We start from the raw sequence: 14,702 nt of genomic DNA, 5'->3' as shown, positions 1-14,702 counted from the left end.
TCCTGGGACAAATCCTACTTGGTCATGGTGTATGATCTTTCTGATGTACTGCTGGATCCGATTTGCTAGAATTTTGTTGAGGATTTTGGCATCTATGTTCATGAGGGATATTGCCCTGTAATTCTCTTTCATTGTGTTGTCTTTATATGGTTTTGGTATTAGGGTGATGCTGGCTTCATAGAAGGAGCTTGGAAGTGTTCCTTCCTCTTGAATTTTTTGGAATAATCTGAGGAGGATAGGTTTTAGTTCTTCCTTGAATGTTTGGTAAAACTCCCCTGTGAAGCCGTCTGGCCCCTGGCTTTTGTTTGCTGGAAGCTTTTTGATGACTGCTTCAATTTCTTACATAGTTATTGGCCTATTGAGCTGTTTAGATTCTTCCTGATTGAGTTTTGGAAGGTTATATTTTTCTAGGAATATGTCCATTTCCTCCAGGTTGTCCAGTTTGTTGGAATAGAGTTGTTCATAATATTTTTTAACAATCCTTTGTATTTCGGTGGGGTCTGTTGTTATTTCACCTCTTTCATTTCTGATTTTGTTTATTTGGGTCCTCTCTCTTTGCTTCTTGGTGAGCCTGGCTAGAGGTTCATCAATCTTGTTTATCCTTTCAAAGAACCAGCTCTTGGTTTTATTGATCTTTTGTATTGTTTTTTGGTCTCAATGTCATTTATCTCCGCTCTGATCTTTATTATTTCCTTCCTTCTGCTTACACTGGGCTTTTCTTGTTGTTCTCTTTTTAACTCTTTGAGTTGTAGGGTTAGGTAATTTATTACCATTGTTTCTTGTTTTTTTGCAGTAGGCTTGTAGAGCTATGAACTTCCCTCTCAAGACTGCTTTCGCTGTGTCCCATAGATTTTGGATTGTTGTGTTTTTATTATCATTTGTTGCCATAATGTTTTTTATTTCTTCCTTGAGCTCTCTGGTAACCCAGTCATTGTTTAATAGCATGCTGTTTAGTCTCCATGTGTTTGATTTTTTTGGATTGTTTTTATTGTAGTTGATTTCCAGTTTTATGCTGCTGTGATCTGAGAAGATGCTTGGTATGATTTCTATCTTCTTGAATTTGAAGAGACTTTGCCTATGACCCAACATATGTTCTGTCTTTGAAAATGACCCATGTGCACTTGAGAAGAATGTATATTCTGTGGCTTTGGGGTGAAATGTTCTAAAAATGTCAATTAATTCCATCTGGTCTAGTGAGTCATTTAGGATTGATGTTTCTTTGCTGATTTTTTGTTTAGAGGATTTGTCCAATGTCGATAGTGGGGTATTAAAGTCACCTACTATGATTGTATTGCTGTCAGTCTCTCCCTTGATATCCTTCAGGAGTTTTTTTTTAATGTATTTGGGTGCCCCTGTATTGGGTGCGTATATGTTTACCAGAGTTATTGCTTCTTGTTGGATCGCTCCCTTTAGTATTATGAAGTGGCCTTTCTTATCTCTTGTTATGTCCTTCACTTTGAGATCTAATTTGTCAGATATAAGTATTGCTACCCCAGCTTTTTTTTTCATTTCCATTCGCCTGAAAAATCTTTTTCCATCCCTTCACCCTCAGTCTGTGTGCGTCTTTTTTTCTGAGGTGGGTTTCTTGTAGACAGCAGATACATGGGTCATGTTTTCTTATCCAATCCGTTACCCTATGTCTTTTGATTGGGGCATTTAATCCATTTACATTTAAAGTTATTATTGATAGGTACTTATTTGTCGCCATTTTTATTCTTTACCCCTGTGTTCCTTCTTCGCTTCCTATTTCTTTTTCTTTTTTTTGTTACAGCAGACCCTTTAGCATTTCTTGCATTGCTGGTTTGGTGGTAATAAATTCCCTTAGTCCTTTTTTGTGTGTGAAGCTCCTGATTTCACCTTCAATTTTTTTTTTTAATATATATTTTATTGATTTTTTACAGAGAGGAAGGAAGAGGGATAGATAGTCAGAAACATCGATGAGAGAGAAACATCGATCAGCTGCCTCTTGCACACCTCCTACTGGGGATGTGCCCACAACCAAGTTACATGCTCTTGACCGGAATCGAACCTGGGACCTTTTAGTCCGCAGGCTGACGCTCTATCCACTGAGCCAAACCGGTTTTGGCTATTTTATTGATTTTTTACAGAGAGGAAGGGAGAGGGATAGAGAGTTAGAAACATCAATGAGAGAGAAACATCGATCAGCTGCCTCCTGCACACCCCCTACCGGGGATGTGCCCGCAACCAAGGTACATGCCCTTGACTGGAATCGAACCTGGGACCCTTCAGTCCACAGGCCGATGCTCTATCCACTCCGCCAAACCAGCTAGGGCTCACCTTCAATTTTGATTGATAGCCTTGCTGGGTACAGTATTCTTGGATTCAGACCCTTGCTTTGCATGACTTTGTATATTTCATTCCATTCCCTTCTGGCCTGATGAATTTCTGTTGAGAAATCAGTTGCTAGTCTGATGGGGGTTCCTTTGTAGGTAACTTTCTCTCTCTCTCTGGCCACTTTTAAGATTCTTTGTCGTTGGTGTTTGCCATTGTAATTATAATGTGCCTTGGTGTCAGTCTTTTGGGGTTCATTTTGCTTGGGACTCTCTGAGCTTCTTGGATTTGTGTGAGTTTTTTCTTCCCTATACCAGGGAAGTTTTCTGTCATCATTTCTTCAAACAGGGTTTTCTATTCCTTCCTCAGTTTCCTCTCCTTCTGGAACCCCTATTATGTGGATGTTGTTTTGTTTGGTGTTGTCCCTAAGTTCCCTTAGGCTCTCCTCCTGCTTTTTTTTTTTTTTTTTCTAGAAGCTGCTCTACTTGGGTATTTTTTCCTACCTTGTCTTCTAGCTCACTGATGTGGTCCTCTGCTTCTTCTAGGGTACTCTTGATGCTTTCTAGTGAGTTCTTTACAGCAGCGATGTCATTTTTCATTTCTTCTTGGTTCTTCATTTCCTTTTGGTTCTTGCTCATATTGTCGAATTTGTCTTCCATTCTTTTCAGCCACCTTATGACCATTTCTCTGAACTCTTTCTCTGACAGGTGCTTGCCTCCATTTCGTTTACTTCCTTTTCTGGTGATGCCTGCTTTTCTTTCATATGCAGACTGTTTCTTTGTCTCCCCATGGTGTCTCTTCCCCGGGTGTCTGGTTATGTAGTTCTCTCTCTCCCGTGGCTGAGGCGCTGGAGAAGGTGTGGACTTGTGGAATCTGGGGAGAGTAAGCAGCGGTCCAGGAGAGGTGGTAGCGAGTCTGGTGCTGAGTCATATCTAAGCCCCAGTCGCCATTTTCTCCTCTCCTGAATTACTTTATAAGTATAACTCTATTTAGGTTTTTTAAAAAATAAGAAAAAAACACTGTCTTCTTTGAGGAGCTGGTGGTGGTAAGAGCAGAATTTAAGTGATTTTTAGTATAATCTGAAAGAATAAAGCTAGAATGGCTGGGATATTTGAGAAAATTTAAATAGCAAGTGGGTATTTGCATTCCCAAGACTTACTATAAATAGAAAGTAATTTTTACAGTATTATACTGATTTTTTTTTTTGTTCTTTATTAAGGAAAGAGCTTTTTTAAAAACATAATGACTATTCCCTACCCCAGAGCTACAGAATCAAAGCTCTGGGAGTATGTTCTAGGTATGTATATATATGTGAACCAATTTTTGAATCCTGAAGGAAACAACTCATAGGAGATTTCAGTTCAAATCTCCAACTTGATTGCTTTTTAGTTCTGGATAATAAAGGAAAAGAAGAACAATTGTTTTTTTATTATGTCACATCATTTTGTTATTTTTTTTGCCATACTGTATGTAATGATTCCTTCTGGAATTTAGATGTGGGGGATGGGAAATGATATTTAATTGTTTTTCTTTAACTTCCTATCTCCTAGTGATTGTTTTAGCTTTATAGCTCGTTGTCATATGAACAGTTTTGTTCTTTTTGGTTCATTTAATTTTGGTGTATGTATGTCCAGTAAGGGAGAATGAGCTATATTTTGCATATACATCATTGCTATAACTATTTTAAAAAAATATGTTCTTACTGATTTTTAGAGAGAGAAGAAGGGAGAGGGAGAGAGAGATAGAAACATTGATGAGAGAGAAACATTGATCAGCTGCCTCCTGCATGATCCCTACTGGGGATTGAGCCCGAAATCCCTGGCCATGTGCCCTGACCAGGAATCAAACTGGTGACCTCTCGGTGCATGGGATGGACTCAACCAGCTGGGCTTTTGCTATAAAATTTTAACATGGTGAACAGATGCAATTGAAGAAGGTATATGATTTTGTGTTATATATTTTATTCTGGATAGAAAACAAACTAAACAATCATTTGGTGAAAATTATTGTTAAACAACGGTTTGAACTCTGGAAATACTTAATCTTGAGAGCATAAAACAAATGAAGAATTGTTTATTTTTTAAAAAAATCTAAATCTCAGTAAGAACAACAAGAATCTGTGGCGTTCAAACTGTAATTCACTCCCACCCACCTCCCTTAGCTCAGCTTGAGGGAAGCTCTTCTCTAAGCAGGAGGAGCAGATTTGGGGCATTTCTCATACCTTCTAGCCTCTTGTTGCAGATGCTTTCTTCTAGGGATTCCTTTCAGCGCTCAGTCTTCACTGAGTGAAAGTTTATGCTAGGTGCAGCAGGCTGAGAACATATTGCCCTGGGCCATGCCTTATTCTTAAGGCAAAATTTCCCTGCCAGGAGGGATAAGTCATCCAGCACCTCCACCCATAGAGCACAGGTCTTGCTCAGATAAGTGAGATGCTGTGCCAGCCCCCAGTATTTGAGCAGTGGAGCAAAGGTTCTTCTGAAGGGAGAAGGAGGCCCTAAGAACAGAGAATTCTTAAGGGGACTAGCTCTCCCAAGGGAACTGACTTTATTTGGAATAGAGCTGGCAAAAAGATGTTGAAAATCTTTGTGATGAATAATTAAGAGCATGCTGGTAGTTCCCCAATGCTAGAGCAACTAGTGAAATAGCAGACAAGTTAAGTGTTTAAAAGAATTTTTTTAAAAAGATAGCAAAGAAGAGCCCTTCTGGGGTTGGAACAAGACTGGCAACACCTTACCCCTACAGAGAGGCCCCACGTTTATTGGATCAGACTGGTGCAATGTATGCCCCAGGGTGTGGCAAAAACAATAGAACAATTAGTAGAGGCTAACACCTGGGTGTATGATACCACTACAGACAGATCAGCCAGAAACTTATAAAGGGAAAACCAGAGAAAGACTCTGCCAGAGTCCAGCTGAAACCTCAGTCATTCCTGGTGGACAGAGAGACTGTGTATGCTCAAGACAGCATCTACTGCTGGGCAAGTAGACTTCAATGAACTAGAAGTAAAAAAGGACATTTTCTAATGATAAAAGGATCAGTTTATCAGGAAGACATAATTAAATCCACAACAACAGAGTCCTAAAATGGGTGAAACAAAATGCGACAGAATTAAAGGGGGAAATAGATAATTCAACAATAATAGTTGGACCCATCAACACCCCACTTTCAGTAATAGGCAGAACATCAACAAAGATGGAAAACTTGAACAACACTATGAATCAGTGAGACATAACAAACATCTCTAGAGCACTTCACCCAACAAGATCAAGGCTGCTGAATAAAGCATTTTTTAAAAATTCATTTTATTTCTATAAACTAGCAGCGAATAATCTGAACATGAAATTCAGTTTACAATAGCATCAAAAAGAATAAAATACTTAGGAATAAATTTAACAACAGTGTAAGACTTATATACTTTAAATTACAAAACATTGTTAAAAGAAATTGAAGATCTAAGTACAGTAAATGGGAAAACATTGCATGTTCATGGATTGGAAGACTTAATATTATGAAGATGGCATTACTCCCCAAAATGATTTGCAGAATCTGCATTCCCATCAAACTCTCCAGCTGGCCTCTTTCATATGAAATTTCAAGGGACCTGAAATAGCCAAAACAGTCTTATAAAATAACAAATTAGGAGGACTCACACTTTGCAATTTTAAAACTTAGTACAGAATGACGGTAATCAACATGTGTTACTAGCATAAGGATAGATAGAAGTATAGATTAATGGAATAGAATTGGATGTCCAGAAGTAAAATTATGGCCAGTGATTTTTCACAAAGGAAGTCAGACCCCTTTTTTATACCCTATACAAAAATTTACTCAAAGGATCATAGACCTAAAAGTAAGTCCTAAAACTTTTAGAAAAAAACATAAGAGTAAATCTACATGACCTTGGTTTAGCCACTAGTTTTTCAGATATAATATCAAAAGCACAAATGATAAAAGAGTATAGATAAATTATAATTCATTAAAATTGAAAACTTTGGTATTGCCAACAGTAGCATCAGTGAAATGATATCTCACAGACGGGAGAAAATATTTTCAAGTCATATATCTGGTAGTAGAGTTGTATACAGAAACATGTCAAGAATTCTTAACAGCTCAAAAATAAAAAGGTAAGTAGCCCAATTAAAAACTGGGCAAAGCTTATGAATAGACATTTCTGTAAAGAAGGTATATTTAAATGGCCAATAAACTCATGAAAAGATGCTCAATTACCCTAGTCCAGTGGTAGGCAAACTCTTTAGTCAACAGAGCCAAATATCAACAGTACAATGATTGAAATTTCTTTTGAGGGCCAAATTTTTTAAACTTAAACTTCTAACGCCACTTCTTCAAAATAGACTCGCCCAGGCCGTGGTATTTTGTGGAAGAGCCACACTCAAGGGGCCAAAGAGCCGCATGTGTCTTGCAAGCCTCAGTTTGCCGACCACGGCCCTAGTCCTTACAGGAATGCAAATGTAAACCATGAGCTACAACTTCTCATCTACTAGGATGGTGTAATAAAAAAGATAACAAGTGTTCATGAGTATGTGGAGAAATGGAACTCCTATTATTGCTATGGGGAATATAAAATGGAGTAGCTACTTTGGATAATGGTTTGGCACTTCCTCAAAATGGTAAACATAGTTAACATACAACCCAGAAATTCCTCTCCTAAGTATAAATATCCAAGAGAAATAAAAACATACATCCACACAAAAACTTACACATAGTAAAAGCAGCATTATTCATATCATGGTAGCCAAAAAGTAGAAACAACACAAATGTTCATCAACTGGTGAATGGATACAATGTGGTATATTCATACAGCGGAATATTATTTAGGAATAAAAAGGAAGTAAATACTACATGCTACAACTTGGATGACCTTTAAAACATTATTCTAGAAGAAAAGTCATTTGCCCCCAAAAACCCCACAAATATTGTATGATTTCACTTATATGAAATCTATTTAATTTTATCCTTTAAGTGGGTAAATAGTATAGTTTGTATATTATATCTAAATAAAACTGTTTAAAAACACACAAAAAAAGATGTGACCATAACTGATAATGCACCAGGTAAAAGTCATATGTGTATTTCAGAGGCCAGGTTGATAAGATGGTTAGTTGTTTGATTCAAAAAAAACAAAACATTTATCACCTGCCTTACTGAAGGCTCAGTTAGTTGCTCTGTGTTGATTTAGATTAGAAAGTAGCTTGAATGCTACATGAAACATAGTTTAAGGATAGATGTTTTGTTCAAAGTCTGACTGAATTGACTGACTGTAGGACTACTACAGAGTTAAGTTTAAGTCCAGTTTATGCCATTTAATGTCTGTTGTTGTTTTTTAAATATCTAAGTGAAGTGGCATCAACAGTTGAGGATTTTGTTGGACTGTTTAATTAATACGGACATACCTTGTTTTGTTGTACTTCGCTTTATTATGGTTTATGGATGTTGTGTTTTTTTACAAATTGAAGGCATGGCCCTCCACCAACAAAAAGATTACAACTTACTTTATTGTGGTGGTGTGGAACCAAACCTGAAGTATTTCCAAGGTATATGTACCTGTTCCTAGTACCTTTTAGATGTTAAATCTATATCAAAATTAAATTATTTGTGATTCATTTTTAAGAGTCAATTTCTTAATAATTTTTTAGTCCATGAGAGAGAATGTTGGGAAGTGCAATTATAATAAAGATTTTTGTAATGATTTATAACACTGAAGATATTTTGTTTAAAAAGTTTTAAACTATGTGGCAAACTTACCATGTCTTTAATGGAAATGTTAAGTCATCATTGTTTGAGTTTGAGTATGCAAGAGAGTTCTTCATATTAAACTATCCTATAAAATAAAAGCCTAATATACAAATCAACCGAACGGTGGAATGACCAGTCGCTATGTTGCGCACTGACCATCAGGGGGCAGACACACAACACAGGAGCTTCCCCCAGCCCACAGGCCCCCAGGCCAGCCAAGGTGGGTACCAGTCGGGCACCCCCCCCCATTGCCCCACTGGTCTCCCCGCAGAGGGAGGCAGGTGGAGCCGGCGAGCAGGTGGTGCCAGGCCTGCCAAGGTGGGATCCAGTGGGGGGCCCCCCTGATTGCCCTACCAGATGCCCCACAGATTGGCCCTGATTGCCAACCAGGCCTAGGGCCTCTACCCATGCACAAATTTCGTGCACAGGGCCTCTAGTTTGTTTATAATTTGTAATTGATGCTAAATATATCTTTGAAAAATACATATTTTTATTGCACTGTTGACACAATTTGGGTGATGGGGAAATCATAGAGAGCTGGTTGCAAATATCACTAAATGTATTTAAAATCTTTGAGGAAATCATTTGTGAATTATAACATGCCTTTAGTGTCTTGTTTGACATTGTGCCAAGGTATTTCCCCATCTTCTTATTTAGAGCACTTTTAAGTTTTCCATTATATAACTAAATGCATGTGTTGATTCATTGTAGTAACTTGAAGTAAGTTACATGCACTGGTATTTAAAACACTGGTATTTAAAAACAAAATAGTTATTTCTAAGAACACTTAAAAGATGTACTTTGCTTTTCTTTATAATCTTTTTTTTATTATCATAGTTTCCTCTTTATTTATTAGCTACAAGGGTGGAAGTGCAAAGTGTTGTTAACCAAGTTCAATACTCCTGCAGTTCTGAGAGCAGGTTTTGACAGTCTGTGGGATGACATATGATACTGAAGTGTTTCCCCTTAAGATATTGAAATATTTCCCCTTAAAGTATGTGATGCACTCTGTTTTTGAGTTCTTTTTTCTAGTGCTAGTTTTGACCTGTTAATTTCACAACCCATTAAAGATTTGAAAGCTTCAGTTTGTAAAATAGTATTCTAGGGACAAAATTGTGAATTCAAATACATTCTTCTTGAGTTTTACCTCCGAATGGCCCTTTACAAATTTTTGTTTTGTGTCTGGAGAAAACAGATCTTGTACTAGGAAGGCAGATGTGATTCACAGATGAGACTTGGAGTTTAAGATTTTTTTATTTTATTTTTTTACTGAGTTGAGTTGTCTGAACTATTGCTGTAGTATACTAAGAACCATTATATTGAATGATCAAGGAAAATTTCCCTCTAATAATTATAGATTAATTAGAGTTTACTTGTAAGTTTTAAACAAAACTCATCCTATCTAATAAAAGAGTAATATGCAGATTGACCGTCACTCCAACACACAAGATGGCTGCCCCCATGTGGACACAAGATGGCCACCACAAAATGGCCAGCAGGTGTGGGCAGTTGGGAGGGACCAGGCCTGCAAGGGAGGGCAGTTGGGGGCGATCAAGCCTGCAGGGGAGGGCAATTAGGGGTGACCCGGCTGGCAGAGGAGGCAAGTTGGGGGTGACCGGGCCTGCAAGGAAGGGCAGTTGTGGGGGACCCAGGCCTGCAGGGGAGAGCAGTTGGGGGGGACCAGGCCTGCAGGGGAGGGCAGTTAGGGGTAATCAGGCCTGCAGGGGAGGGCAGTTAGGGGCAAACAGGCTGGCAGGGGAGCAGTTAGGCATCAATCAGGCTGGCAGGGGAGTGGTTAGGGGGTGATCAGGCTGGCAGGCAGAAGCAATTAGGGGCAATCAGGCAGGCAGGCGAGCAGTTGGGAACCAGCAGTCCTGGATTGTGAGAGGGATGTCCGACTGCCCGTTTAGGCCCGATCCTACTGGGATCGGGCCTAAACGGGCAGTCGGACATCCTTCGAGGGGTCCCAGATTGGAGAGGGTACAGGCTGGGCTGAGGGACACCTCCCCCCGTGCACGAATTTCATGCACCAGGCCTCTAGTAATAAAATAAAATAAAATAAACTTGTATTAAAAGCCAGAGAGAGAGAAGTTTTGTTAATCCTCACCTGAGGATATTTTTCCCATTAATTTTTAGAGAGAGTGGTAGGAAGGGAGGAGGGAAGAGAACTAGAGAGACAGAAACATCTATGTGAGAGAGATACATTGATTGTTTGTCTCCCCTACGTGCTCCGATCAGGGCTGGGATTTGAACCTGCAACCCAGGTATGTGCCCTTTAGTGGAATTTGAATCCATAGCCCTTTTGTGCACAGGATGATGCTCCAACCACTGAGCCAGACCAGCCAGGGCCAAAGTATATTTTATATTCACTTTATTTTTATACTTTTGTGGAGATAAATTTTATCCTGATTTGAAGTTTTAAAATATTTTAATTGTATTAAGCAAATTTGTCTGTTGTTAATGTTTCTTTCTTTTTTTTTTTTTCATCTATGCTTTTGATATTGAATGGGGAAAGATACTTGTGCAAATATGTCACCAAATTTTTTGCAGGGACATTTAGTCGGTCTGGATGAACCAGCTTCGGGAGCTGGGCGGGAAGCTCTGCTTAAACAAGAGCAAGCAAAAATTACTCGATTCGAGAAACAAGCAGAAGAGTTCCTCAATGCAGTCTTTTATAGAAAAGGTTGGTTCCAATAAAGAATGACATTTAACATCTGTTTGTCTTGTATTAACCTTCTTAATTTCAATGTCATTTTTAAAGAGTTACTTTAAAAAATATTTTTCTTTATTGATAATACACTTTATAATTCTCCATGTTTCTTCGGTCAAGTTAAATTTGAAATAGGGTAAGGCAACCCCACTCACTCCTTTTACTCTGAAGTGATAAGTTTTAGTTAAATAATTGTTAAAATTATTATGAAAGTCTGAAAGTTGCAAGGTTTCAGTAGTTCTATATATTGTTAGTCAGATTTTCTTACATAAACAGTTACTGTTTTTATCACTGAAAACCATAAAACTAACTGTAAATTTCTAGTAATTTCTCACCGAACTATTGTTTGCAGAGAAAAATGTAAAGTTATGTCTTAAAATTAGATTTGCAAGCAGTTTTAACTTAATTAAAATTAGAAAAAGAAATTTATTGTTATAAAATAAAACTTTCCCCCATACATTTGAGGTGGCATTTAGTAGCTTCACCTCTTGTATTTTTCAGTTTATCTTTCTCCTTGAAACTTTTGTAGGCTTGTTTTACATTTCTCTGTCCTCAAAGAATAATTGCTACCAGCCAAGACCTTCAGGAAGTTTCCATTCATGAGCCATTTTAGTGAAGAGTCTTTACCTTCAAGATATTCTTTCTAAATAGATTTTTAATCTTCAGCAGACACAATGATTCCATTTTCTTTTTCTTCAGTGTTCTAGTTTACACCTGTCATTCCTCTGGAAATTCCTTTCTTCCCTTTTAAGTTTGAAAGCTGGTGTTTGCCTGTACACTGGAAAAATGTCTGATAAGTGCTGATTCTAATGGTTTGGTTACATTTGGAGACCAGCTGGGCTTCTGCATAATGTAATTAGTATTTTCTAAAGGGTATATGAGGTGAAGTGTATTAGAAAATTAAGGAATACAAAAAAAGAAAAAGAAATTCACAAGATTATTGTTTTCAGTGGCATTTAAAAAAAAAATTTCTTCTATCAGTTTCCTAGACAAAATTAAATCTTTAGTATATCCTCTCTTCTCTTTTAAATAATACCTTCTTGCACTTTCTGACCTAAGCTCCCAACTGAGGCTCTTGGACTCACCTTATGGTCTCAATAAAGTACCCTGAATTCCAAAATGATGTTCAAAACAGTAATATTATTATTTTGTTTTATGAACATTTGATTGTTTTATTAAAATAACTCACATTTAAAGTATAAATGACAAATAGTTCTAGTAATTCACATTTAAAGTGTAAATGACTAATAGGCCTATCAGTTTATTAACTAAATAAAATACCTTGACAGCTCCTCTGCTATGTACTGAATTATAGGTCTAATGCTGCAGCAAATGTTATTATCTGAAAAGAGGAACTCCTCTACCTGATGTACACAGAGCAACCACTTTTCACTCACTCTTAGCTTGGAGGGAGTTAGCTTACTTTTCTACTAGTCCCATTTTTTGTCATGCAGAAATAACTTACATTGAAGTTCATAAAATTTTATTTAGAAATTAAACTTTTGAGAACTTAACCTTTAGGGGAGGAATTGTTACCTTGAAATCAGTCTTAGAATAAACTTCAAGAGATGAGAATTCCTTAAATTTGTATGTAAAGTTAAGTTTGTATGTTTTTGTATACTGGCATATGATGCTCAGAAAAAGAACTATTACTTTGCAATTGGAAGTTCCTTCTGCCTTGCTTTATGTATTAATATTGTTATTTTTAGATATTTTATTAATCATCTTGGAAATATCTCAAAGATGAGCATTAGTCTTCAAATTAATATTTTAAATGTTTATTATCCAGAATTATGACAGACAATTTAGTCTGAAGTGAATATTTTGTTTTTAATAACTACTTCAGATATTTGGATTTAGTCCTTTGTTTCCAACTATTGCAAATTGTATGTTATAAATAATTGAGTATGTAAAAATTATATCACTAAATAGAAACATTAATGCAATAAAAGTAGGCTTTTGTGGTACGGAGTTTATAATAAATTCCAAATTAAGGACAGTATACCTTCTGCAATTGTCATGATCATGTTTCTTTTCAGCGTGTTTTGTCACTTGTGTTAAGGAAATCTGATACTTGTCTAAATGTTAGATTTCCATTTTTGAAATATGCAGGTGGCTGTGAGGCAGCATTTACATGTTTTTCTGTAGTTTTAATTTTGATCTGATTTGCTGTTTTTTATTTGACTCAATTGTGCATATTCGCTGAGACATGACTCGGTTTATAGATATATTTTAAGAAAGTGAAGGAATGATAAGTGTTCAGGAAGCTTTCAAAAGACAAATCCAAATGCAGAGATGTCATCAATTCATAAACATGAATTTTGGTTTGTGATTGTTATTCATGCAACAAAAAGGTAAAATATGCTGCAGCAATTTAAAGCTCAAAGGTAGCAATTTGTGTTGTTTATCCTAAAACCTTTGATTCCTACGAATCTTTAATTACGTTTATTCTAGTTAAACACAGAGACGTTACATAAATTCATTTTGCTTTCTGTTTGGAACCTTCTTTATGTATTACATATTCTCCAACTTTTCAGGGGAAAAATATACACTAATACATTAAAACTTGGAATTGCAGTATATGTATATTCTTGCATTTAGAGGATTGTATGCTATGTAAAAAAATGGATCTTAAGTGGAAAGTTTAATGAATATTAATAAGAAAATCCATTCGTTAGAGAGATTTTTAAAGCAATGTATAGCTAAAATGTTTACTAAAACATTTAAGGAACCATTGTTAGTGATTATATTAACTTCTGAATCTTACCACCTTAGCTAGTTTGGTTCAGTGAATAGAGTGTTGGCCTGCGGACTGAAGGGTCCTGGGTTCAATTCCAGTCAAGGGCACATGCCTGGGTTGCGGGCTCAATCCCCAGTAGGGGGCGTGCAGGAGGCAACCGATCAAGGATTGATGTTTCAATCTCTCTCCCTCTCCCTTCCTCTCTGAAATCAATAAAAATATGTTAAAGAAAAACACAACACTTCTGAATCTTACCTAATTGAGTATCTTTATTTCTACACTCTCTGGCATACTCAGAGTTTTTATTTATAGAGTGGAAACTTAGGGTGGAAAATAATTTTTAGTAGAATAGAAATGTTATTATTGGTAGAACAAAACCTTGTTAAACTTCAGAGAATTAAAAAAATATTCTGACTTTAAATCATCCTCTGGTATTCAATATTGGCCTTCAGAAAAAAGAATTGTCTGTTTTTAGGAGTCCTGTGAGGTTTTGAGGTGTGTGTTTGTGTGTTTTGTAATAATATTAGATTTTAGATATGAGTCAGTTTTTTCTAAATTTGTAAATCAACCCAAGTTTCTTACAGCTCCTGGGTAACATAATTTATCTTCTATAGTTAATCTTTAAAAAACCAAGGAAACTTAGGTTCTCCATCTTCTAAAACCTCAGAAGTATGGTGGAGAAGTAAAGATCATGGTTGGAACATTAAGATCAGGGGAAGAGTTTTGTTTTTTTGTTTTTTGTAAATATATGGTGAGGCAGTGTACTGTGGTGGCCTCAGCAGCCAGATTGCCCCACTTTAAATATGTTTTTATTGATTTATTTTTTATTTTTTTAGAGAGAGGAAGGGAGAGGGATAGAGAGATGGAAACATCGATCGGCTGCCTCCTGCACCCCCTACCAAGGATCTAGCTCGCAACCTGGGCATGTGCCCTGACCAGGAATTGAACCAGTGATTTGCTCAACCACTGAGCCACACCGGCTGGGCAGTGGGAGAGGTTTAATCAAGAGTCTACCACAGATTTGAAGAGGCCACTTGATCTTCAGAGCACATTTCCTTCATTTGTTAAAAAAAACAACACAGCAATTGAATGGCAATTGATTTGATTGATCCATTTATTACTTAACTAATATGAATGCATACTTTACAGCAGGCTATATTAGGTGCTGACTGTATAGTGGTGAATAAACATAATCTCTGGCGAAGC

General features: G+C 36.9%; 1 protein-coding gene across 8 annotated transcripts in view; it reads left to right on the top strand.

The window, feature by feature from the left end:
* The window catches only part of LCOR (ligand dependent nuclear receptor corepressor), a 120,437-nt gene that overhangs the window by 68,473 nt on the left and 37,262 nt on the right, over positions 1 to 14,702 (top strand). For all 8 annotated transcript variants that reach the window (XM_080687638.1, XM_080687634.1, XM_080687633.1 and 5 more), the window contains one exon: positions 10,597 to 10,729. In XM_080687638.1, the coding sequence (XP_080543764.1) occupies positions 10,597 to 10,729 (133 nt within the window). The remainder of the gene's footprint in view (positions 1 to 10,596; positions 10,730 to 14,702) is intronic.

The sequence above is a fragment of the Plecotus auritus genome, assembly GCF_963455305.1.
Source record: "Plecotus auritus genome assembly, chromosome: 9".
Classification (NCBI taxonomy): domain Eukaryota; kingdom Metazoa; phylum Chordata; class Mammalia; order Chiroptera; family Vespertilionidae; genus Plecotus; species Plecotus auritus.
The sequence above is the reverse complement of the archived record's forward strand: the minus strand, read 5'-3'. Positions and strand labels throughout refer to the sequence as shown.